At 46.7% G+C, this 25,279-nt stretch overlaps 1 protein-coding gene across 3 annotated transcripts in view; it reads right to left on the bottom strand.

Moving 5' to 3' along the window:
• Positions 1–25,279, bottom strand: part of LOC125425287 (nuclear factor 7, brain-like) — a 32,336-nt gene continuing 7,057 nt past the window's right edge. Inside the window, exons 4-7 of one of the 3 annotated variants that reach the window (XM_048482884.1) lie at positions 22,442–22,464; positions 20,964–21,055; positions 549–734; positions 1–463 (exon numbers count right to left, since the gene is read on the bottom strand). In XM_048482884.1, the coding sequence (XP_048338841.1) occupies positions 174–463; positions 549–734; positions 20,964–21,055; positions 22,442–22,464 (591 nt within the window). In that variant the 3' untranslated portion in view covers positions 1–173. Of the gene's footprint in view, positions 464–548; positions 800–20,385; positions 21,056–22,441; positions 22,465–25,279 lie in introns of those variants that run through there. The other 2 variants (XM_048482885.1, XM_048482887.1) reach the window with 2 other exon arrangements.

Genomic DNA, 25,279 nt, shown 5'->3' with positions numbered 1-25,279 from the left:
TAAAGAATGCAAAAATTTTATTTTCAATTTAATTTTCTAGCTTTCCTTGGTGATCCCCTTGGCCGGTTAAGTAACTACACCAGAGTCACTTGTTTGACACCATATAGTTTCCTGATAAGCCACCCCACACCTGTGCAGCATGCATGGTATGATCTAAATAGACATTAGCTGGTTTATAATTCATGATTTATAAACTTCCTAAAAAGATATAATTTCTGGTTTATATCATCGAGTTCTTTCTTCTTTTTTTGTGCAAATTTGATGCTTTCGTAAACAATCTTTTTGTGTTCCCACAATTTTGACAGGAGGGGGAACACTGCAAGTCCCAACTCAATCACGTCAGGGTTAGGAACCGCTCCACGCGTCTCAACGCGGGCTTTTTTAACTTTCACATCGTCAGCGGTTTGATCATTGGCCTTTGCTCTCTTAAGTTCGCCAGCGCTTTTACTCTTGGGAGCAGCATCTGAAATAAACCAAAGGGTACCCATTACCAACAGCACTTTACTGTCCAGCGGGAAAAAATTAATGGATTTTCCTGAGTTACATACCCTCCAACATTTTCTTCCAGATATTAAAGTCCAGGGACTCTCCAAAGTTCTCAAGAACTGGCTCCACAGCAATCGCCCTATCTGAATCATGATTGGTCTCATTTGGTTCATAACCCACATTGTCTTCATCGTCACTCTCTTTGCCTGTTTCCTCACCACTGCCATCTTTATCAGACTTCTCTTCCGCTGCATTAGATTTCTGCTCAGTTTCCTCATCTTCTTCTACCTCTCCTTGGTGGTCCTCCTTGACTCTGAGAACAGAATCAACAAAGGCGTAGGAGAGGGTCTGTCATAAGTGTGGGGGAAACGGTTAGTGTGTGTAGTTAGAGCAGACCTGGGCATTATACAGCCCGGGGGCCACATCCGGCCCGCCGGATGACCCTGACTGGCCCCCCTGCCGTGCTGGGGAGCAAGGCGCCTTTGAAAGCCCTGCAGAAGCCGGTTGCCTTGGCTGCCGGCTTCTGCGGGGCTTTCAAAAGCGCCTCACCCCCCTGCCTTTTGGCCTGGCCCTCCACAATATTTTCTGTTTCTTATGCGGCCCCATGGAAAAAATAATTGCCCACCCCTGAGTTAGAGTGTAAGAAACCCTCAGTAAATGTGACGGAGCAGTTAGGGGAAAGGATGATAGAGAAAGGAAGCAGAAATCTTGCCCCGCACATGGGAAATGACAACAAAATATCTAGGATTAAATTGCTTCTCATCCCCACCATAATTCACACTTTACGTTGCAGTTTCCGCCTGGGGCCGAGTTTAAGAGGGATGACACAGCTCCAGAGACGAGGGCAGGGAGGAATGGATTCAAGAGATACCACCTAAACATTAGGAAAAACCTCCTGACAATAAGTGCTGTTCGACAGTGGAATACGCTGCCTTGGGAGGGTGGTCGAGTCTCCTTCTTTGGAAGTTTTTAAACAGAGGCTGGATGGCCGTCAGGAGTGCTTTGATTGTGTCTTCCTGCATGGCAGGGGGGGGGTTGGACTTGATGGCCCTTGGGGTCTCTTCCAACTTTGTGATTCTATAAGAGGTACCCTGAACACAATCTAGAACATTGTATTGTCGAAGGCTTTCATGGCCGGAATCGCTGGGGTGCTGTGTGGTTTCTGGGCTGCATGGCCGTGTTCTAGCAGCATTCTCTCCTGACGTTTCGCCTGCATCTGTGGCTGGCATCTCCAGAGGATCTGATGGTAGGAATGCCAGCCACAGATGCAGGCAAAACGTCAGGAGAGAATGCTGCTAGAACACGGCCGTACAGCCCGGAAACCACACAACACCCCAATCTAGAATATTGTTGCTAGTCTCTGCTTGAGTTCACTACTGTATCCTGCCTTTCCTTGGGCAGCCTACTAAAAAAAATAACACTAAAAAGAATCGAGTGAAGCATGAGAAAGTTCCTTTCCCCTCAAATATAGTCTTGTAGGCTACCAGGAGGCCAGCAGTGAAGGAGACTTTCCTGGGGAAAGGGCTGACTAGTTAACATCTGGAACAACATCAGTTCTCATTTGCACCTGGAAAGGAGTGTGCATGCACAGGCCTGGCAGGCAACTAATTATTCAGAGATGCCATCCTATCAACTGCAGAAAGACTGAGGTACCACTGCTGTCGCTCAGTGACTTTCTCTCACAGCAGAGGCCTTTTCTCCCACAGAGTGATCAGCCACTGAGGCACTGACAGGGTTGCTCCACTAGGGGCCGCTGTTTCCCTGTGCCTTGGACAGGGAATGATGAAGAAGAAGAAGAAGAAGAAGAAGAAGAAGAAGAAGAAGAAGAAGAAGAAGAGGAGGAGGAGGAGGAGGAGGAGGAGGAGGAAGAGGAGGAGTTTGGATTTATATCCCCCCTTTCTCTCCTACAGGAGACTCAAAGGGGCTTACAATCTCCTTGACCTTCCCCCCTCACAACAAACACCCTGTGAGGTGGGTGAGGCTGAGAGAGCTTCGAAAAGCTGTGACTAGCCCAAGGTCACCCAGCTGCCATGTGTGGGAGTGTACAGGCTAATCTGAATTCCCCAGAGAAGCCTCCACAGCTCAGGCGGCAGAGCTGGGAATCAAACCCGGTTCCTCCAGATAAGAGTGCACCTACGCCACTGCTGCTCCTCTGCATACATAAGCCCTCTGCATACAGGCAGGCCTGGGGGAAAGGGGTGCAAAAGGGTGTGTAGTGGTTGGCTTGGGAACTGTAAGTTCTGGAGGGCTAGGTTTACCCACCAGGCCTCAGAGGTCTCCCTCTATCCTGCCAGCTGCTGTTCTGGAGGGCTGACGATGTGGTTTCCCTCACAGTGCAGGCAAAAAGGGGAGAAAAGTTAGAGGGAAGATGAAAAAGTAGACGAGTGTGACGTGCAGTTTGATTTGGTTTCAATTTGGAACAAGGGATAAAGAGTGAACCCAACCGTTTTGTGGAAAAGGAAGCCTTTGAAAGGGCAACTCTGAAAGATGCTTCCACTTGCAGCTCAATCATAGAATCAAAGGAACATAAGAACATAAGAACAAGCCAGCTGGATCAGACCAGAGTCCATCTAGTCCAGCTCTCTGCTACTCGCAGTGGCCCACCAGGTGCCTTTGGGAGCTCACATGCAGGAGGTGAAAGCAATGGCCTTCTGCGGCTGTTGGAGTTGGAAGAGACCACAATCATGGAGTTGCAAGAGACCACAAGGGCCATCAAGTCCAACCCCCTGCAATGCAAGAACACACAATCAAAGCATTCTCGACATACGTTCATCCAGCCTGTGTTTAAAAACCTCCAAAGAAGGAGATTCCACCACTCTCCGAGGCAGTGAATTCCACCGAGATTGTAAGCCCCTTTGGGTCTCCTATAGGAGAGAAAGGGGGGATATGAATCCAAACTCCTCCTCCTCCTCCTCCTCCTCTTCTTCTTCTTCTTCTTCTTCTTCTTCTTCTTCTTCTTCTTCTTCTTCTTCTTCTTCTTCTTCTTCTTCTTCTTCTCCTTCTCCTTCTCCTTCTCCTTCTCCTTCTCCTCCTCCTCCTCCTCCTCCTCCTCCTCCTCCTCCTCCTCCTCCTCCTCCTCCTCCTCCTCCTCCTCCTCCTCCTCCTCCTCCTCCTCCTCCTCCTCCTCCTCCTCCTCCTCCTCCTCCTCCTCCTCCTCCTCCTCACATTTGGTGCCCAGAACTGAACACCATACTCTAGGTGAGGTTTGACCAATGCAGAGTAGAGTGGTACAATTCCCTCAATCTAGACACTATAGACTTATTGATGCATTACATTGCTGACTCATGTTCCATTTGTGGTCTACTGAGACCTCCAGATCCCTTTCATGTGCAGTGTTGCCACCCATCCTATATCTGCATTTCATGTTTTCTGCCTAAGAGTAGAATCTTATATTTATCTCTGCTGAAATTCATTTTGTTAGTTTTGGCCCAGCTCTCTAATCAGTCCAGATAATTTTGAATCCTGCCCCTGTCCTCCTGGGTATTAGCTACACCTCCTAATTTGGTATCATCTGCAAATTTTATTCACATGCCCTCTATTTCATTATCCAAGTCACTGATAAAAATATTGGATAGCACTGGGACCAAGACAGAACCCTGTCGCGCTCCACTACTCACTTCTCTCCAGGAGGAGCTTCTTGGAGAGTTCTCACCATCTCCTGCAGGTAGTGCTGTATGAAAAAACACACACAAGTAACTACAATATTTTTGAAAAAAGTAAGTTAACTTATCGGCATTAATCGCAACACCAAATTAATTAATGTACAATCAATGACTTAAATATCTTAGGCACTCGGGAGCACCACGTAAACAATGATTTTGGGCTTTTTTTAAGTACAAATATTCTGAGAACTGCCATGGTGACTTAAGAACATAAGAACATAAGAACAAGCCAGCTGGATCAGACCAGAGTCCATCTAGTCCAGCACTCTGCTACTTGCAGTGGCCCACCAGGTGCCTTTGGGAGCTCACATGCAGGAGGTGAAAGCAATGGCCTTCTGCGGCTGTTGCTCCCGAGCACCTGGACTGCTAAGGCATTTGCAATCTTAGATCAAAGAGGATCAAGATTGGTAGCCATAAATCGACTTCTCCTCCATAAATCTGTCCAAGCCCCTTTTACAGCTATCCAGGTTAGTGGCCATCACCACCTCCTGTGGCAACATATTCCAAACACCAATCACACGTTACTTGGAAGAAGTGTTTCCTTTTATTAGTCCTTATTCTTCCCCCCAGCATTTTCAATGTATGCCCCCTGGTTCTAGTATTGTGAGAAAGAGAAAAAAAAATCTCTCTGTCAACATTTTCTACCCCATGCATAATTTTATAGACTTCAATCATATTCCCCCTCGACGTCTCCTCTCCAAACTAAAGAGTCCCAGACTTGAAATAAAAGCTGACCATGCCACTGAGAGCTCACAACCATTGGTGTGTATTACATCTGCGAGCTAGCTGCAAGCGGTGTTAATCAAGCAATTGTATCTTGGCTAAGTCCTTTTCAATCACCTTTCCCTAGCATTTAAACACCACTACACCAAACCCAGGGGATTCCTCCGGAAGAGTTACCTAAAACTTTTACTCAGTCTTTACATCACTCTAAGGCTTTTACTCAAGTCTTACATATTATCTGTTAGACAAAGCATGTCCTACCTTCAGGAAAGTAATCTGATCTATTTCCTCATCTAATGGGAGTCTGGCACGGAACTCCATTTCCTCCATGCTCCCCAACTCCATCTTCTCTACCAACAGCTTAATGCCTTGTTCTTTTTTGAGCAAGATTTTTGAAGTGTAAACTAAAGGGTCTTCAGTGCAGCTCTGAAAGTAGCAGAAAATCCAAACCAGGAGAAAAACCTAATATTATTGTTGAAAGAAAAGAACAGAACTGTAATTATTTTTTAAAGCACACATTGTCTTATATCTATATCTATAAACGCTAAATACCACTGACTGACTCATGCAAAGAACTAAAAAACCACCGAACCTGCAAAGTTGAAATTTTGGCACACCGGTTCGTTATATGGTTTAGGTGCTCGCTAAGAAAGGATTTTTCAAAATATTCAGTTTTACTCGAGTTATTACGCATTTTTCTGCTGAACTCTGGCCATCTGCGCGAACATTCTAAAGGTGACAGTCAAAAGCCTACTTGCCAAGTTTCAGGATGCAGTACGGGGAGTAAAAATGATTCGTTTCACAGGAGATTTTAATGAAAGGCACTTTGACGTTCTTCTTCCATTTGTCGAATTGACAAGTTCTGATAATGCCCACCAAACAGCAAGCACAATTGAGCCATTGGTGGCCCAATTGGATTCTACCACCGACCTCCTCAACGCATACAAACTTGTTCCTTCTGTTGGAACCTCTAAAAGGAGGAGAGGGATTAAATGCAGATTACAGATTCGATTTAAAAAAGACAAATAAGGGAAGCTGCTGCAAAATATGTGAAAACCAACCCGGATGTTCATAGAGAGGCTGTGAAAAAGTATGCTGAAAGTCACCCCGAAGTTCACAGACAGGCTGTGAAAAATGTATTCTTCTAACAACTCTCACGTTAACCAGACCGCTACAGCCAAATACAATTTAAAAAAGATTACAAACCAAATTATCACTTGGACTAAAAAAATATTTGTCGGGTTTTGAATACGGCTCTCACATTGATTACTGTGGAGACAAGGTTATTGCTCTCGGACTTCGATCACCCTGTGCTTGGTGTCATGCTCTGAAGTGGCGGGGTGAGTCCCCAGGAATGTGCTGCAGTGGCGGTAAAGTTCAGCTCCCTGCCATTCAACCCTACCCTGAACCTCTTCACAGCCTTCTCACTCATCAGCATCCAATGGCAGAACACTTCCTTTCTGCTTCCCGGAAATACAATGGATGCTTCCAAATGATGTCTTTTGGAGCCCGAGAGGTGAAAGAGAGCAATTTCATGCCAACATTCAAAGTGCAGGGACAGGTCTACCACAGGATAGGAAGCCTCATGATGGGACCCCAGCAGCAGCCGTCATTTCTTCAGATATACTTTGTTGGGGGTGATAACAATGAGAGGGACATTCAGAGTGCTCCAGAGTTAGTTCACCTGACAGCTTAGTCATCCTTCAACCAGAGAGAAAAACCAAGAATATTGTTTACAGGGAAGTTTTGAGCACTCAATCTGAGGGAGAAATGAAAACTGCATGCTGAACAAGTTATTAGTATGGCTACGTAGACCACAAAGCTAGGGGTGGTGATTATTTGCCTTTTAATGTTTTATCCTGCGACAGAAACTCTTCCTACCGTTTGTAAATAGTTAATAGTGTTTATGAATTCATTACATTTGAAACTCTCACGGTATTTTTATCAGGTAACTTTTGTATTTTCACTATGTTTTAGTATTCTCAGTGTTTTTAAAGGATCTTTATTTTTATGAATTCATTAATTTGCAATACTTAAGGGTATTTTTTATGCCGTACGTTTTATATTTTCAGTATTTTTCCAGTATGTATATTTTAATGAATTCATGACATTCCAAACATCAAGGGTAATTTTATCAGGTACGTTTCATATTTTTAGTATTTTCCAGTAGTTTCAGGTTTTTTTGGCATGCAAGGGAAGGGGAGGGAGTGAGGGGTGGCATGCAAGGGAGGGGAGGGAAGGGGAGGTGGCCCAACATCTGGACATGGCCCACCCACCCTAGCGGAGGGAGGGGGAGGGGAAGGAATGAGGGGTGTCAATCCAGTCACTCACTTCCAGAACTGAATACACACTCTCAAAACCAGAAGAGTACAGGATAGCACATTGACCATAATCCTGGAGGCCATAATCCAGGAGGCCATAATCCTGCATAGGTTACAAGACAGGTAACAAACTGCGTTTCCAGACATGGACTATTTATCATCCCCTGCCAGCATGATGCTGGCAGGGGATGATGGGAAATGTAGTCCGTAACATCTGGAGGGGCGCGAGTTTGACACCTAGCGGCTACAGTAACACCACCTGCCCAACCTCTTCTAATGCATCACAGAATATCAGGGGATGGGGGGTGGGCATAGTTGGATTTCGTTGCCCCCCCTCCCCCAGTCAAGCTTCGGTGATACACATGCGGTCAGCCCTTTCACCCAGAAATTAAGACCTGGATGGCTGCTATTTTACCTGTGAATGGCGTAGAATACAGGTGTCGAACTTGCGCCCCTCCAGATGTTCATGAACTACAATTCCCATCAGCCCTTGCCACTATAGCCAATGCTCATGTTGGGAGGGACTGATGGGAATTGTAGTTTATGAACATCTGGAGGGCCGCAAGTTCGACACCCCTGGCGTAGAATCTGAAGTAAGAGACAATAGCCCACTAGTATAATGTGGTCACCAGCATCACCATGACTGGAAAAATACTCAGGAACAGCAGCTGCCTGCACAAGTCTACTGTCCCTTACCCTTACTTAACCTGCTATTAACCATTACTAAATAGTAGAGCCCATTTACCAGCTCTCACCTGGATCTGGACAGTTCAAACAAGTCCAGGGATGAGCTCCCACCTGGTTCTGGACCAGACGGAAACACAGAGACAACCAGACAACACCACGTATAAGACTGACAACAGAACGGCACACCACTATCCTCCCTCTTACACCAAAATGGCATCCCATGCTCAACTGTCTTCAGCGGCTTGACACTACATATGGGTAGCAGCACTGTCTGCAGGTACCTGTGATGACATCTAAGGATATTTATTCACCATGGCTAGTAGCCACTGATGACCCTTGTGGTAAAGCAACCCCTATTGCCTTTTGTTTTTACTACAGAAAATAATGGATTAAGCTAGCACAGGCCTCTATCTCTGCACCCACAAAAAAGAGTCAACCTCTTCCAGTTTATCTATTGAGGTACCCTCTAGGTGGAACCCAATGATGCCTGCAAAATGTCTTTATCAAGTGGTTAAGCCAGCTGAAGTTTTTGCCAAGTAGGGCTTCCAGTTGGCTGTACAGTTTAAAAACCGACAAAACTCTGTTTCAGCTGCAGCTGCCCCCGTAGGACACAGATCTCAGCTGTGTAACTGAAGGTAACACAATGTGCTGTCAAACTACATGGGACCTCTGAGGCCTCTGCCTCTCACGGCAGCCATTTTGTGCTTCTTCCGCAGCAGCCATTTTGTGTCCCTGGATCAGAATTCCACAGGCCTTCTTAGGCTGAAAGAGGTTCAGGACCCCTGAACGACCTAAAAGCAGTTTACTACCACCAGCAAGCCATTAAGAAGAAGAAGAAGAAGAAGAAGAAGAAGAAGAAGAAGAAGAAGAAGAAGAAGAAGAAGAAGAAGAAGAAGAAGAAGAAGAAGAAGAAGAAGAAGAAGAAGAAGAAGAAGAAGAAGAAGAAGAAGAAGAGGAGGAGGAGGAGGAGGAGGAGGAGGAGGAGGAGGAGGAGGAGTTTGGATTTATATCCCCTTTTTCTCTCCTGCAGGAGACTCAAAGGGGCTTACAATCTCCTTGCCCTTCCCCCTTCACAACAAACACCCTGTGAGGTGGGTGGGGCTGAGAGAGTTCCGAGAAGCTGTGACTAGCCCAAGGCACTGGCGTAATGCCCATTGGGCGAGGTGGGCAGCTGCCCAGGGCATCACCTTGTGGGGGGGCATCAAAATGCTGGGTTCGTTTTGGGGTATTTTTAGTGGTTTTCCATTTATGGCCTGCAGGGGGCGCAGTTTTTAGGCTAGCGGCACCAAAATTTCAGCGTATCATCAGGAGACTGTCCTTATGCTACCCCCCAGGTTTGGTGAAGTTTGGTTCAGGGAGTCCAAAGTTATGGACTCCCAAAGGGGGTGCCCCTATCCCCCATTGTTCCCAATGGGAGCTAATAGGAGATGGGGGCTACAGTTGTGAGGGTCCATAACTTTGGCCCCCCTGAACCAAACTGCACCAAACTTGGGGGGAATCATTAGGGCAGTCTCCTGATGAGACCCTGAAAGTTTTGAGACTGTGCCTTCAGAAATGCCCCTCCCCCCCAGCCTGCAACCCCCATGGACAGCAATGCAGAAAACTCAATGCAGAACAAAGATTCTTGGGCAAATTTCAGGATGTTCTTGCAGGGAGGGCAGGGAGTATCATCTGGAGACTGTCATGATGGCACCCTCAAGGTTTGGTGCAGTTTGGTTCAGGGGGTCCAAAGTTATGGACCCTCAAAAGGGTAGCCCCCATCTCCTTAGCAAAGAATGTGGGATGGGGTACTCCCTTTGAGGGTCCATAACTTTGGACCCCCTAAACCAAACTGCCCCAAACTTTGGGGGACCCATAAGGACAGTTTCCAGATGATACCCTGAAATTTTGGTGCCGATACATCCAAAAATACGCCCCCTGCAGGAACATCCCAGAAATTTGCCCAAGAATCTTTGTTCTGCATTGAGTTTTCTGCATTGCTGTCCATGGGGGTTGCAGGCTGGGGAGGGGGGGCACACTTCTGAAGGCACAGTCTCAAAACTTTCAGGATCTCATCAGGAGACTGCCCTGATGATACCCCCCAGGTTAGGTGCAGTTTGGTTCAGGGGGGCCAAAGTTAAGGACCCTCAAAACTGTAGCCCCATCTCCTACTAGCTCCCATGGGAAACAATTGGGGATGGGGCACCCCTTTTGGGAGTCCATAACTTTGGACTCCTTGAACCAAACCTCACCAAACTTGGGGGGTAGAATAAGGACAGTCTCCTGATGATATTCTGAAATTTTGGTGCTGATATGTCTAAAAACGTCACCCCTTGTAGGCACCAATGTCCTGGTGCAAAAAAAAAATTGGTTGTGGTGGAGTGGCCGCCCATGGGGGGGGGGGGCATCCAACTCAGGTTTTGCCCAGGGCTACAGTTTGCCCAGGGCTGCCTCGTTACGCCCCTGGCCCAAGGTCACCCAGCTGGCGTGTGTGGGAGTGCACAGGCTAATCTGAATTCCCCAGATAAGCCTCCACAGCTCAGGCGGCAGAGCTGGGAATCAAACCCGGTTCCTCCAGATTAGATACACGAGCTCTTAACCTCCTACGCCACTGCATTGCAACGGCAGGTCTGCAATAAGATGCTCTTCAACTGCATTAGAATTCCTTTTATTCAACCAACCTTTAGGAGGGGGTGGGGCGGGGAAGTAATTCTTAAAACCTCACTTGTTAAGGGACATTCTAAATTAACAGGTCCCCCCAGCTTCTCTCGAATACTTTGATGAGCATGAGCCAAAGTAAGCTTTTCTAAGATTACAGACTCAAATTATATTCTTTTTTCCCTGAAACTGAGTTTTTTTAAAAAAATACAGGCAAACAATGGTAATGGATAAATACAGTTGAGCAGCAAAAGACCACAGATTTATATCTGTGATGTTAGAGAGATTGGCAAAAAAACTCAGGGATTCTAGACTCTGCTCCTGACTTCTCCTAGCGCAGCAGTGGCACGGGTGCCAGAGGTGGCACTCAGAACCCTTTCTGTGGGCACACGTGCACAAAGTTCATCATGTGTGTGTGGGGGAATCACACCCCCACACACACACACAAACAAACACACATCTAGGCTAGCCTGGGCATGATCCTTTACCTGGGAGTAAGCTCGGTTGCTGGCAATGGGGTTTGCCTCCTAGGGTCGCGATTCACCCATTTAAAGTATGGCACGGTTGCTTCACCAAGCTTACTAACGCGTGCCTTGGAGCCAACCGTTTTTTCTAAACTAAAACCTCAGTATTCAGGTTAAATTGCCATGTTGGCACTTTGCGACAAATAAGTGGGTTTTGGGTTGCAGTTTGGGCACTCGGTCTCGAAAAGGTTTGCCATCACTGTCCTAGCGGGCTGGCCACCGTTCTTCAGACCAAGTGCTTCCTGGAATCTCCTGGAATCTCAACCATGCCTGCTTCAGTCTTTATGGGCAGCCACGTTCTTCCCACAAATCCCTTTGTAAAAACAGGCCGGATGGGAAAAGGAGATAAACCCTTTTGACCATCACTCCCTATGTGAACAGACCCTTCCTTTGTCTTCTCAAGTTGCATTAATTACCCTGCTGGCCCCCGTAAGCTGGGCAGCTTCGAAACTGTACAGCACATTTTCTTCTATTGCCCGTTCTATGATGAAATTTGAGTGCATATAAACCCCATTTTAAGACAGAGAGCCAAGTTTTCTGATAGTTCCAAGCGGACCTTCTTATTAAATAGTCCCATTTTAGAAAAAAGTGAGAGTGTAGTTAAATGTCTGCAGGAAGTCATTGTGCTCCATCTTCCAAAGAAAGGGTGCTAATTTTTACTCTGATCCTTTTTACAACTGTATTAACTCTTTTCTTTTTTAACTCCATGCAACGTTGTATTGCATGATGTCTTTCATTTATTGTAAACCTCTGTATATTTTAAATTTTTGTATATTATAGCCTAGACGCCACTAAAGGCTTTGGATTGGAATTACCCCCGCTGATGATTTTACAGTCTCTTCCTTGGAAACTAGCTCTCTCTCTTTAGCCAGACTGCTGAACTTAACCCCTGAGCATTCACAGAGCGCAAACCCAACCTTCACCAAGCTCCATAGAAACTTCTTGGGTTGATACTTCGGTGAAGAGTCACATCATCTCAGACCTCGGCTCTCCTCCATGAATTCATCTATCCCCATCTATGCTCACAGTCATCCCCTGGCAGTGAATTCCACAGTTTAAACTACTCAATGAGTTAAAATTTATCCCCCCCACCCCCCACCCGGCCCCTCCAGTTCTAGTATTATGGGAGAGGGAGAACAATTATCCATGTTTTCCACTCATCATTTTATCAATCTCTTTCACATCCGTGTGCCGCCCTCAGCAATCCGTCACAACTTATCTCTCCACCCAGCCTGCATGCAAATGTTCAGAGGGGGAAGAGATGAATTTTGACTCCGCTTCTAGTTTCTCAGCGGTCCCTTCCACACATGCAGAACAATGCACTTTCAATCCACTTTCACAATTGTTTGCAAGTGGATTTTGCTATTCCGCACAGTCAAATCCAGTTGCAAAGTGCATTTGAAAATGGATTGCAAGTGCATTATTCTGCATGTGCGGAAGGGGCCACAGTGTTTCTCACTACTTATTTTGACAATTTTAGACTTGATCTAGCTTAGCAGAAGCAGCCGCCCTTCCTCACAGTGCAGCCCAGGATGCTGTTCTAAGTTTTATCTCACACTGATTATTATCTTTCAACGGCTGTCAAAGGCAGCATTCTCTCCTGACGTTTCACCTGCATCAGATCCTCTGAAGATGCCAGCCACAGATGCAGGCGAAACGTCAGGAGAGAATGCTGCTAGAACACGGCCATACAGCCCGGAAACCACACAGCACCCCACTATTATCTTTCAGTTCAACAAAAGCTGTCCACAGTCACCCTCCAGTGCCAACCCATCAGCATTCTCTCTCCCCACTTTCACCCCGTTCTTCTACAACTCACCGCTCATTTTAAAGACACCCACGCCCCGTTTTAAATTCTTACAAGCATGCTCTGCTCTCACTCCAAAAAAAGCTGTTTCTCCTCCAAGAGTACAAAACATGCAGCAGCATCCCAATTCCTCCTTCTCACTGCACATATATCCTTTTCAAAGCCACTCAGCCAAACTCTTTAAAAATTGCACAGTCAAGCAGAAAAGCTGCTTCCGGCTAGCAAGCGAACCTTCAACCGGACTGTACTTTCTCTGAGGCCCCTTCCGCACACGCAAAATAATGCGTTTTCAAGCCACTTTCACAACTGTTTGCAAGTGGATTTTGCCATTCCGCACAGCTTCAAAGAGCACTGAAAGCAGTTTGAAAGTGCATTATTCTGCATGTGCGGAAGGAGCCTGAGTTTTCTCCAGCTCCCATCTGGAGAGTGACGTTTAAAGCATTTTTACTCACACGTGTTCAGTAGCCAGCTGCTTAAAAATTAAGCACGGTTTTGAGGGGAGGCGATGGAGCTTTCCAGACTTCTCCAGGGTTTCCCCAGAAGATGCCCACAACCAACAACGGCCGGGCGGCAATGAGTCAGCCAAAGAAATAGCCCTGTTATCTCTCCACTCCGCCTGCTTCGAAGGTAGGGGGTGGGTTTACTGAACGGCTTCCCCCATCTGTCACTGATAAGGCAAGCATACAGTGAACTACAGTGCTCACACACACGAGAACAGTTCAGGATTCAAGGAATAATGGGAAGTAAATTAGAATTAGGAAATTGAAGCTCATCAAAATTAGTTAACTCCCCTGTTTCCCCGAATATAAGACATCCCCGGAAAATAAGACGTAGTAGAGGTTTTGCTGAAGTGCGAAATATAAGGCATCCCCTGAAAGTAAGACGTAGCAAAGTTTTTGTTTGGAAGCATGCCCCGATGAACAGAACACAGAAAAATAAGACATCCCCTGAAAATAAGACATAGCTCATCTTTGGGAGCAAAAATTAATATAAGACACTGTCTTATTTTCGGGGAAACACGGTATAGTTGTACCACACACATGTCAATAAATGCACGAAGAATGTATTGCTAAACACAATATTCCTAGCTCTATCCGGCACAGCCTTGTATTGGACTGTGCTCATGAATAATATGTATCCCAGATGGTCTAAACTTAAACTGTCCTGGTTAGGAAGAGTAGCAAGTATTAACATGAACATCTTGCCTAAGATGAACTATCTATTTCAAATGCTTGCCTATATTCATTAAAAAGAAGATTCTTAATACAAAAATGAAACCAAGCCACTATCACAAACACAAACATCTCTCACCGACTCTGATGTATGCATTTTGCATGTGTTCAGAGATTTTAAAAGTCCAGACTTCCCATTGTTTCAAATAAAATATTGACTTTTTTAAAATCTGAACAGCACTATTCAAAGACCCTTCTCAATGGACAGATTTACGCAGTAAGAAACATTGCAGAAAGTCCTGAAACTGTGGAGAGCCAGTGTCGTGCAGCAGCTAAGAATTCTTAAAAGTTTTTACAGCATTCCTGAATAAAAAGAAACTAAAATAACCGATGCTTAAAACTAAAATCTAAATCTAAGGCCCATGGAGCAGCAGTGGGGTAGGAGGTTAAGAGCTTGTGTATCTAATCTGGAGGGACCGGGTTTGATTCCCCGCTCTGCCGCCTGAGCTGTGGAGGCTTATCTGGGGAAGTCAGATTAGCCTGTGCACTCCCACACACACCAGCTGGGTGACCTTGGGCTAGTCACAGCTTCTCGGAGCTCTCTCAGCCCCACCTACCTCACAGGGTGTTTGTTGTGAGGGGGAAGGGCAAGGAGATTGTAAGCCCCTTTGAGTCTCCTGCAGGAGAGAAAGGGGGAATATAAATCCAAACTCTTCTCTTCTCCTCTATACGTCAATACTATAGATTTGTGTTTTAAAATGAGCCATATTGAAAAGCGTGCCATAATTCTGTGGAGAATATAAAAGATGCACACATATTTATCTGGCTCCTACCCTACCTCAGAGGCTTCTCTGGGGAATTCAGATTAGCCTGTGCACTCCCACACATGGCAGCTGGGTGACCTTGGGCTAGTAACAGCTTCTCGGAGCTGTCTCAGCCCCACCTGCCTCACAGGGTGTTTGTTGAGAGGGGAGAAGGGCAAGGAGATTGTCAGCCCCTTTGAGTCTCCTGCAGGAGAGAAAGGGGGGATATAAATCCAATCTCCTCCTCTTCCTCGTCCTCCTCCTCCTCCTCTTCTTCTTCTTCTCCTCCTCCTCCTCCTCCTTCTTCTGCACACGCAAAATAATGTGTTTTCAAACCACTTTCACAACTGTTTGCAAGTGGATTTTGCCATTCCGCACAGCTTCAAAGAGCACTGAAAGCAGTTTGAAAGTGCATTATTCTGCATGTGCGGAATGAGCCTAAAATTGGTACTGAAAGGTTTAGTGAAAGCGCCATTGAACCAAAAAACCAAAAATTAACAAAAGTTTCCTTTTAGAGGACATTTCTTCTGTCACGAGCATCTAACTAGATCTACAAAGAATTTGGGGATTTGCAATGAATCTGGATTGGGAAATTCCTGGAGATTTTGAGTGAAGCTAGAGGAATGCATGTTTCGGGGAGGGAAGGCAGTTCGGCAGGTTATAATGCTATGTAGTCCATCCTCCAAAGTGCCCAGCTGAACTACATTTTATAGTTTGGAGATCAGATGTGGTTCCAGAACTCGGTCCCGAGGACAATTTAAAACAAACAGATGGGGCTGCCGTACAGCATTCACACTCTATTTCTGACCTTGTGCCCACCCTGCAGGGTTTGTCATGGCTGAATGTCTGATTCCACAGTTGTTCTCTGTTGTGTCTTTTTTTTACCTGACAACTGTGAGCTTTCCTAGTGCTGGGGTTCTGTCTAGGACAGTGACGGTGAACCTTTTTGAGACCGAGTGCCCAAACTGCAACCCCAAACCCACTTATTTATCGCAAAGTGCCAGCACGGCAATTTAACCTGAATATTGAGGGTTTAGTTTAGAAAAAAATGGTTGGCTCCAAGGCGGGCGTTACTTAGGAGTAAGCTTGGTGGTAGTCGATGGCTTTGCTTTGAAGCAACTGTGCAACGCTTCAAATGGGTGAATTGTGACCCTAGGAGGGTTTAGAAGCAAGCCCCATTGCCAGCAACCGAGCTTACTCCCAGGTAAAGGATTGCGCTTTAGTTCTTCCCATGAAAATCAGTGGGGTTTAACAGCGCTTAACAGGGTTACCTACACTGCTTCCCCAAAACTAAGGTTTAAATGCTAATAATCTCCCTGAAATAATTACACTATTCTCACATGACGAACTCTGTGCACGCGTGCCCACAGAGAGGGCTCTGAGTGCCACCTCTGGCACCCATGCAAAATGCCCATTGGGCAAGGTGGGCAGCTGCCCAGGGCATCACCTTGTGGGGGGCATCAAAATGCTGGATTCGTTTTTGGGTGTTTTTAGTGATTTTCCATTTGTGGCCTGCAGGGGGCACAGTTTTTAGGCTAGCGGCACCAAAATTTCAGCGTATCATCAGGAGACTGTCCTTATGCTACCCCCCAAGTTTGGTGAGGTTTGGTTCAGGGAGTCCAAAGTTATGGATTCCCAAAAGGGGTGCCCCTATCCCCCATTGTTTCCAATGGGAGCTAATAGAAGATGGGGCCTACAGTTTTGAGGGTCCATAACTTTGGCCCCCCTGAACCAAACTGCACCAAAACTGGGGGATATCATTAGGGCAGTCTCCTGATGAGACCCTGAAAGTTTTGAGACTGTGCCTTCAAAAATGTGCCCCCCCCAGCCTGCAACCCCATTGACATCAATGCAGAAAACTCAATGCAGAATGAAGATTCTTGGGCAAATTTCAGGATGTTCTTGCAGGGAGGGCATTCTTGGATGTATCAGCACCATAATTTCAGGGTTTCATCTGGAGACTGTCATGATGGCACCCCCAAGGATTGGTGTAGTTTGGTTCAGGGGGTCCAAAGTTATGGACCCTCAAAAGGGTAGCCCCCATCTCCTTAGCAAAGAATGGGGGATGAGGCACCCCCTAACCCTGGTGCCATAGGTTCGCCACCACTGGTCTAGGATTTCAGACCAAACTGCTTTCATTCAGACTCTACTTTAAAGAGCCTCAAAACTGCCTACAATCTCTTCCTCTCCCCAAAGCAAGCACTAGTGCGGTGTGTCTGTGTGTGTGTGTGGGCGGGGGCGGGGGGGGGGGCTTGGAGAATGGTGACTGGCTGTGGTCACCCGGCAGGCTTCCTGGTAAAATGCACAACGGACTCACTAGGAATATCAGGCTGATCATCAGTGCTGCTGCTGATTACCCCACCACACCCACCCTGTGTGCTTACAGGAAGGGTGGGGGTAGTGCCCAAAATTCCTCTAATCTAGAAGCCAGCCAACAGAAGAGTTTCTAAAAAGCTTTATCTGCAAAGAAAGGGGAGCCATCCCTGTTAAGGAGGAACCGGGTTTGATTCCCAGCTCTGCTCCCTGAGCTGTGGAGGCTTATCTGGGGAATTCAGATTAGCCTGTGCACTCCCACACACACCAGCTGGGTGACCTTGGGCTAGTCACAGCTTCTCGGAGCTCTCTCAGCCCCACCCACCTCACAGGGTGTTTGTTGTGAGGGGGGAAGGGCAAGGAGATTGTCAGCCCCTTTGAGTCTCCTGCAGGAGAGAAAGGGGGGATATAAATCCAAACTCTTCTTCTTCTTAAGGGCAGACTCCACCCACCTTCCACAATACATTCTCATACATACTGTTTCCCTATTTTTCGCTAATGCACGCCCCTCTCCGCTCCTTCATAGGCCAAAAGTACTAGGAGTTGCAGACTTTCTGACCTGCCCCCCCACATGTCACTCCTTAATATGTCCCCCCCCCATTCTTCCTGTATGTTCATTATTGATGCCCACTATGAAGCCCTGGGCGTGTCAGTTAATATTCATCGTCATTAAGCATGTGTCTTGGCTGTTTGCCCATAAAACTCATGACCTTTGCCCTACTTTTGAGCAGCTGGGGGTCTCAACTAGCCCTGACTGGATTTTTCCAGCCTGACCTCCTGATCTGCTTCAGAAAACATCCTTTTCCCTTGTATTGTCGAAGGCTTTCACGGCCGGAATCACTCCCAGGCTACAGACTTCTTTGTGACTCACATACCAGGCTACTCTATTCAGAGGGCCTCACCTTTTGACCTCACAGTATATATGCTCCACTTGCTTTCCATTCCTACTATCAGATCCTCTGAAGAGGCCAGCCACAGATGCAGGCAAAACGTCAGGAGAGAATGCTGCTAGAACATGGCCATACAGCCCAGAAACCACATAGCACCCCATCCTTTCCCCTGTTTTCCACATGGGGAAATGTTGAGAAACTGACCATGTAAGAATATTCCTTCACAACACACGTAACTGTGACTTTAAAATTTGGCTGCATTCAATCTGATTTAGGATTTTGTGGGGTAATGCCAGAGCTCGCTCTGCATGAAAATCTAACAGGAAAAATAAAACTGAAAAATTCACACAAATATCAGATATGAAATTATAATTTTTAAAAACCTACATGGAAATGCGTGTGATTTCTTAACCGCTATTCTACACCAGCTCTCCACAGTTTCAGTGTGCGTGCAAATTTTCTTACTGCTATAATCTGCCCATTGATAACGGCCTTACTTTGAATAGTGCCCTTCAGTTGAAGAAGTCAATATTTTATTAAAAACAATGGTGATTCTGGGCTTTTAAAATTTCTTAACATATGGAAAATGCATACATCACAGTCGGTGAGAGATGTTTGTGTTCATGGTAGTGACTTGGTTTCATTTTTGTACGTATATATATACTCTTCCTCCAGCTGTCCGGGCCCAGCGGGACCTTGGTGAATTCCGCAGGGCTTGCAAGACTGAGTTGTTCCGCCGGGCCTTTGGAGTGTCCAGTCACTGAGTAGGGCGCCCCCCTTTGCTCCCTTATTTTTACAACTCCTAGGGAGGAGTCCGGCCGTTCCCTCCTTTTGGGGAGGTTTTTAATGAACTGGGTTATGGGACGCCTGTTATTATTGTTTTGACCGCTGTTTTAATGGATTTTAGTAAATGTGGCCACTATTGTGATCCTTGTTATACCTTGTATATATATTGACACTGTTGTGCACCACCCAGAGCCCCTTGGGGATGGGGCGGTCTACAAATCTAAATAATAAATAAAATAAAAATTAGAATGCTATGTGGCCTTGCAAAACTGAAAAGTGCTAAAAAACTGAAGCAACCCCCATAGGGAGCAATGCACATGTGGAAAAGAAAAAAGAACCCTATCGGTGTCAGAACCAATGAAAACCACATGAGAGGAAAAGGCCCAGGCCAAGTTTTCATTGCAGGGGATATGTTCCTGGAGCTTTTGGAGTTGGGACTGCAGAGGGTTGAGTTTGGGGAGGGTTTCTCAGAAATCATGTGATGCTATTTCCTCCTCTCCAAAAGCATGGGTTTTTTTCTTCAAGGGAAACTGTTCTCGTAGTCTAAAGCCAAAGGATACATTCAAGAGATTGTTCGGAAGTTGGTGGCCCTAGTGAATTGGTGTTTGACGGATCATTGCAAATCTAAATGCACAGAACAAGGGAGGTGGCAATAAATGGACTATAAAACGCCCTCCAACTACTGGCCTTATTTGTAGCTGCTATTATCCCAGTTGTAGCCCAACTGTTTCATGAGATGGACAAGCAGTAAGAGGTTAATATTGCCAAGTTTCAATGTACCCCTCTTCCTTGCCTTCACATTTCCTAGCTTTTATGCTTACCTACATGGAGGCAGAAAGGAAGGCCCCCAATCCAGAGTGGACTTAAACACAACTAGACTCAGTGAAGTCAATGGTCTTAAGTTTGTACAATTCTGCATGAATGGGGAAACAGGGTGTTCAGTATTGCCAGAGAACTAAAAATTATAATTAATCTCCTTGGTTTAAAACTACAAAGAATTTAATCACAGTTTTCCTTTCCAAAAGAATTTATACTATCCAGAGGAATGTTACGATTCTTTAAAGTACTATTCAATTGCTTCTCTGGGAGCAGCAGTGGCGTAGGAGGTTAAGAGCTCATGTATCTAATCTGGAGGAACCGGGTTTGATTCCCCGCTCTGCCGCCTGAGCTGTGGAGGCTTATCTGGGGAAGTCAGATTAGCCTGTGCACTCCCACACACACCAGCTGGGTGACCTTGGGCTAGTCACAGCTTCTCGGAGCTCTCTCAGCCCCACCTACCTCACAGGGTGTTTGTTGTGAGGGGGAAGGGCAAGGAGATTGTAAGCCCCTTTGAGTCTCCTGCAGGAGAGAAAGGGGGAATATAAATCCAAACTCTTCTCTTCTCCTCTATACGTCAATACTATAGATTTGTGTTTTAAAATGAGCCATATTGAAAAGCGTGCCATAATTCTGTGGAGAATATGAAAGATGCACACATATTTATCTGGCTCCTACCCTACCTCAGAGGGCCGAGGCAAAGCCAAAATGACAGCAAGAACCTTGAAACAAAATACCCATGAACAGTTTGTTTCACATCTGATACTTTATTTAATCTTTTCAAATAAACAGTGTTATGGAGACACACAGAACCTTCCCTTATTGCTTGTAACATTTTAACATCGTCATAGATGAGGCATAGAAGACACCATCACCAATAGAATACTTTCTGTTGGCTTTCCCTGAATAACATTAAAAATATCACCCAATTATCCTTCAATGAGGTTACAAAAAACCAAAACAAAAATCCTCAAAGGGAGTTCTTGACTAAAAGCATGCAAAAACTTTATTTTCAATTTAACTTTCTAGCTTTCTTTGGTGATCCTCTTGGCAGGTTAGGTAACTATACCAGAGTCACTAGTTTGACACTAGGATATAGTTTCCTCTAAACCAAAAGGGTGTCCATTGCCAAAAGCACTTAAGTGCAAATAATGAATTTTCCTGCATTTGATACCCTCCAACATTTTCTTCCAGGTATCAAAGTCCAGTGACTCTGCAAAGTTCTCAAGATCTGGGTTCACAAGAATCACCCTATCAAAATCATGACTGGTCTCATCTGGTTCATTATCCTCGTTGTCGTCATAGTCACTCTCTTCGCCTTGTTCCTCACCACTGCCATCTTTATCAGACTTCTCTTCTGCTTCACCATCAGATTTCTCCTCAGTCTCCTCATCTTCTTCTATCTCTCCTTGGTGATCCTCCTTGACTCTGAGAACAAAATGAACAAAGGTATAGCAGAGGATCTGTGACAAGTGTGGGAAAAGGATTGGAAGAGACCCTAAGAAAAGTGGGATGGAGCAGTTGGGGGAAGGGATGATTGAGAAAGGAAACAGAAATAATGCCACACAAGCAGGAAATGGCAACAAAATATCTAGGATTAAATTGCTTCTCATCCCCTCCATAACTCACACTTTATACTGCAGTTTCCAAACGGGGCCAAATTTAAGAGGTTATGTCACATTGAAGGTCGAGCAAGCTTGTTTTCTGCGGCTCCAGAGGACAAGGAATAATGGATTCAAGAGATTCCATTAATACATTAGGAAGAACTTCCTAACAATAAGGGCTATTCGACAGTGGAATACGCTGCCTCGGAGGGTGGTGGAGTCTCCTTCTTTGGAGGTTTTAAACAGGGGATGGCCATCTGTCAGGAGTACTTTGATTGTGTCTTCTGGCATGGAAATGGGGTTGGATTTGATAGCCCTTGTAGTCTCTTCCAACTCTGTGATTCTATAAGAGGTACCGTGAACACAATCTAGAATATTGTTGCTAGTCTCTGCTTGTGTTCACTGCTATATTCTGCCTTTCCTAGGGCAGCCTACTGAAAAAATTAACACAAAAAAGAACCAAGTGAAGCATGAGAGAGTTCCTTTCCCCTCAAATATAGTCTTGTAGGCTACCAGAAGGCCAACAGAAGGAGACAATGGCTTCCTGGGGAAAGGGCTGACTAGTTAACATCTGGAAACACATCAGTTCTCATTTGCTTTCCTTGGCAAGGAGTGTATGCCTGTATAATCCTGGCAGGCAACTAAATCTTAAGAGATGCCATCCTGCCAACTGAATGAGGAAGAAGAAGAAGAGTTTGGATTTATATCCCCACTTTCTCTCCTGTAGGAGACTCAAAGGGGATTACAATCTCCTTGCCTTTCTCCCCCTCACAACAAACGCCCTGTGAGGTAGGTGGGGCTCAGAGAGCTCAGAAGAACTGTGACTAGCCCAAGGTCACCCAGCTGGCATGTGTGGGAGTGCACAGGCTAATCTGAATTCCCCAGATAAGCCTCCACAGCTCAAGCGGCAAAGCTGGGAATAAAACCCAGTTCTTCCAGATTAGAATGCACCTGCTCTTAACCACTACGCCACTGCTGCTACTCTGCTGTGAGTAGACTGAAGACCATACCACTTCTGTTGCTCAGGCTCCGGTTTCCCTCACAATACAGGCAAAAGGGGAGAAAAGGAAGAGGGAAGATGAAAAAGTAGATGAGTGTGACATGCAGGTTGATTTGGTTTCAATTGGGAGCAAAGGTTAAAGAATTAACTCAGCAGTTTTATGGAAGATGAAGGTTTTGAAAGGGAAACTCTGAACTTGCTCCGACTTACAGCTCCATCAGCTCCTTCACGCCCTGTGTGAAAAAACACACACATGTAACTACAGTATTTTTGAAAAAGAGAGTTAGCTTATCCATATTAATCACAGCATCAAATGAATTAATGTACAATCAATGACTTAAATATCTAAGGCCAGCCTGTTCAGCCCTGCCTGGGACAGACCCTCCTGTTGGTCTGCCTGCCTGCCTGCCAAGCAGAAGTCTTGTACTACTTATTGAAGGTCCGTACATCTGGTGGGGGCAATTTTTATCTGCCAACCAATACCTTCTTCTGGCCCACTAATAAATATCAGCTGATCAGTGAAATCTATCTATCCGATCGCTGGCCCTTTTGCCTTTGATACTTGGCCTAGTGGCTATAGTTTGGCCTTTGTATTAATGTTTAGGATTAGTGGGGATTAGTTGTTTAGTACTGTTTAGGTTCAGCTGATGGTAGAAATTTTTCAACCTGTATGTTTGTCCTTAGGATTAAGAAATTAGAATAGTGCTTAGCTGCCTAGTGGTGGGGCTGGGTCCACTATTGTGGAAGTGGTTGAGGCTATAGAGTTTGGGGTGGGCGGTTGAGCAATGGGGGCACCTGAATTGGGGCTGGGGATCCCGGTGTTGATGGGACGGGGTAGATATAGCGGTAGGCGGGGGCCATATGATAGAAGACGAATGAGATATGGCTATGCTTGTTCGCCTTCTGACCTCCGACCTATCCCTAGGGACGGCGTGCGATGGGGTTCAGGGTTACTCTGCTTCGTCTCTGGTGCTTGATCAATGCCAGGTCCATTAACAATAAAACCACTGTGCTTCGCGACTATCTCAAGCTCCAGCAGATGGACCTGGCTTGTATCACCGAAACTTGGGTGCGCGAGGGTGAGACCGTCGCTTTGGGCGAACACGCGCCCCCCGGTTTCGCGTGCTTCCATCGGTCACGAACACAGGGCCGGGGGGGGAGGCGTGGCATTGTTCATTCGGGATTCCATTCCCTTCAGGGCTGCCCCTGTCCCAGAGATCGCTGGCATGGAGTGTGTCGGCCTAGAGTGGTTGGCCGCGGAGAGGATGGCAGTCCTCTTGGTGTACCGGTCGCCTAGCGCGCCGAGGGACTGCCTGCCACGGCTGCTGGAGGTGGTGGCGGACTGGGCATTGCGGTTCCCCAGGCTTATTGTCCTGGGGGGACTTCAATGTCCATGCTGACGCCGCCTCATGTACAGCGGCTGTGGACCTGGTGTCATCCATGGCGATACTGGCTCTCCCTGGTAAACTCTGGCCCCACTCATGAGGCCGGCCACACGCTGGATTTGGTCTTTGGGTTAGGGTTGATATGGTCGTGATCCTCTACAGATAGAGTGCCATGGTCCGACCATTATGCCCTGAAGGTTCGGATGGACTTGTCGCGCCAACCCCGCTTCTAGGAGAGGGCTGATTTATGCCCGCCCGCGGAGACTGATGGATCCACTTGGTTTCCTGAATCGGCGAGGGGGCCGTGAACCCGCCGGCACTCCCGATGAGGAGGTGGAGGACTGGAATTCCCGGCTCTCCGATGCCATCGAGATTGTTGCTCCCCGGGGTCCTCTTCGCCTCAGATTCGCAGGCTCCCTGGTATACCGAGGAGCTGCGCCATATGAAACGGGCGCTTAGACGATCTAGAGCGAGTGTGGAGGAAATCTCGTGACGACGCCGCGCGAACATCTTATAGGACGCTTATGAAGGCCTATGAGATGGCAACGGGAGGCAAAGAGAGCTTTCTTTTCCTCCTCTTCGCGCCTGCTAGCTCCCGCCCGCACAATTATTTCGTGAGATAATTCAGTCTTTGACCTCCTTATCAGAGAGGGCCACAAATCATCGATTGGCTGTTGGCTGTGAGGCTTTTATGAGCTTTTTTGCAGATAAAGTCACGTCGCTCCGCCAGGACCTTCCTGCCACGTTGTCTACAATTAGTGAACTGGAGGCTCCCTTGCCGTCTTCGGGCCCAAGTTTGGCCCAGTTCTCCCTGCTCTCCGATGCCGCTGTTGACAGGGCTTGGCTGCTGTTAGACCTACTACCTGTCCTCTGGATCCATGCCCCTCCTGGCTTATAAAAGCTTGCCGGGCGGAGCTACGACCCCATCTGTTGAATATCATCAATGGCTCCCTTGAGCAAGGAGTCTTTCCAGATGGGTTGAAGGAGGCAGTGGTCCGCCCACTCTTAAAAAGACCATCGTTAGATCCGAGTGATCTGGCCACCACCGCCCGCCTCAATCTTTCGCTTCTGGGAAGGTAATTGAGAGAGTGGTGCTGGAGCAGCTTCAGGGTTTCCTGGATTACACATCGGCTTTCGATCCCTTCCAGTCCGCTTCCGTGCTGCGCATGGGACGGAGACTGCTCTCGCCGCCATCACGGATGCGCTCCGTGATACAGCTTGACCAAGGCGGATCGGCGCTGCTGGTTTTGTTAGATCTTACCGCAGCGCTTTGATATGGTCGATCACTCTAATCTTTTGACTCCACCGCCTGGTCAGCTTCTGGGGTGCGGGCACTGTCCTTCAGTGGATTGCCTCGCTTCTCCGGGGCCGGAGCCAGCAAGTGAGGTGCGGGATGAAGCCTCCCGGTGGTGCCCGCTTCATTGCGGTGTACCTCAGGGGGCACTGTTATCCCCACTGTTATTTAACATCTATATGCGGCCCCTTGCTTAGTTGGTATGGAACTTTGGACTGATCTGTCATCAGTATGCTGATGACACTCAGCTCATTCTGTTGATGGAGGGGGGAGCGATCGCCGCCCCTGTGGCTCTCCAGCATTGTTTGGAGGCGGTAGCTGGTTGGTTGAAACAGAGCAGGCTGCAACTGAATCCATCGAAGACGGAGG

Source organism: Sphaerodactylus townsendi, unplaced genomic scaffold (assembly GCF_021028975.2).
Source record: "Sphaerodactylus townsendi isolate TG3544 unplaced genomic scaffold, MPM_Stown_v2.3 scaffold_25, whole genome shotgun sequence".
NCBI classification, from domain to species: domain Eukaryota; kingdom Metazoa; phylum Chordata; class Lepidosauria; order Squamata; family Sphaerodactylidae; genus Sphaerodactylus; species Sphaerodactylus townsendi.
Note: the sequence above shows the minus strand (reverse complement) of the source record. Positions and strands in the feature narration are given on the sequence as shown.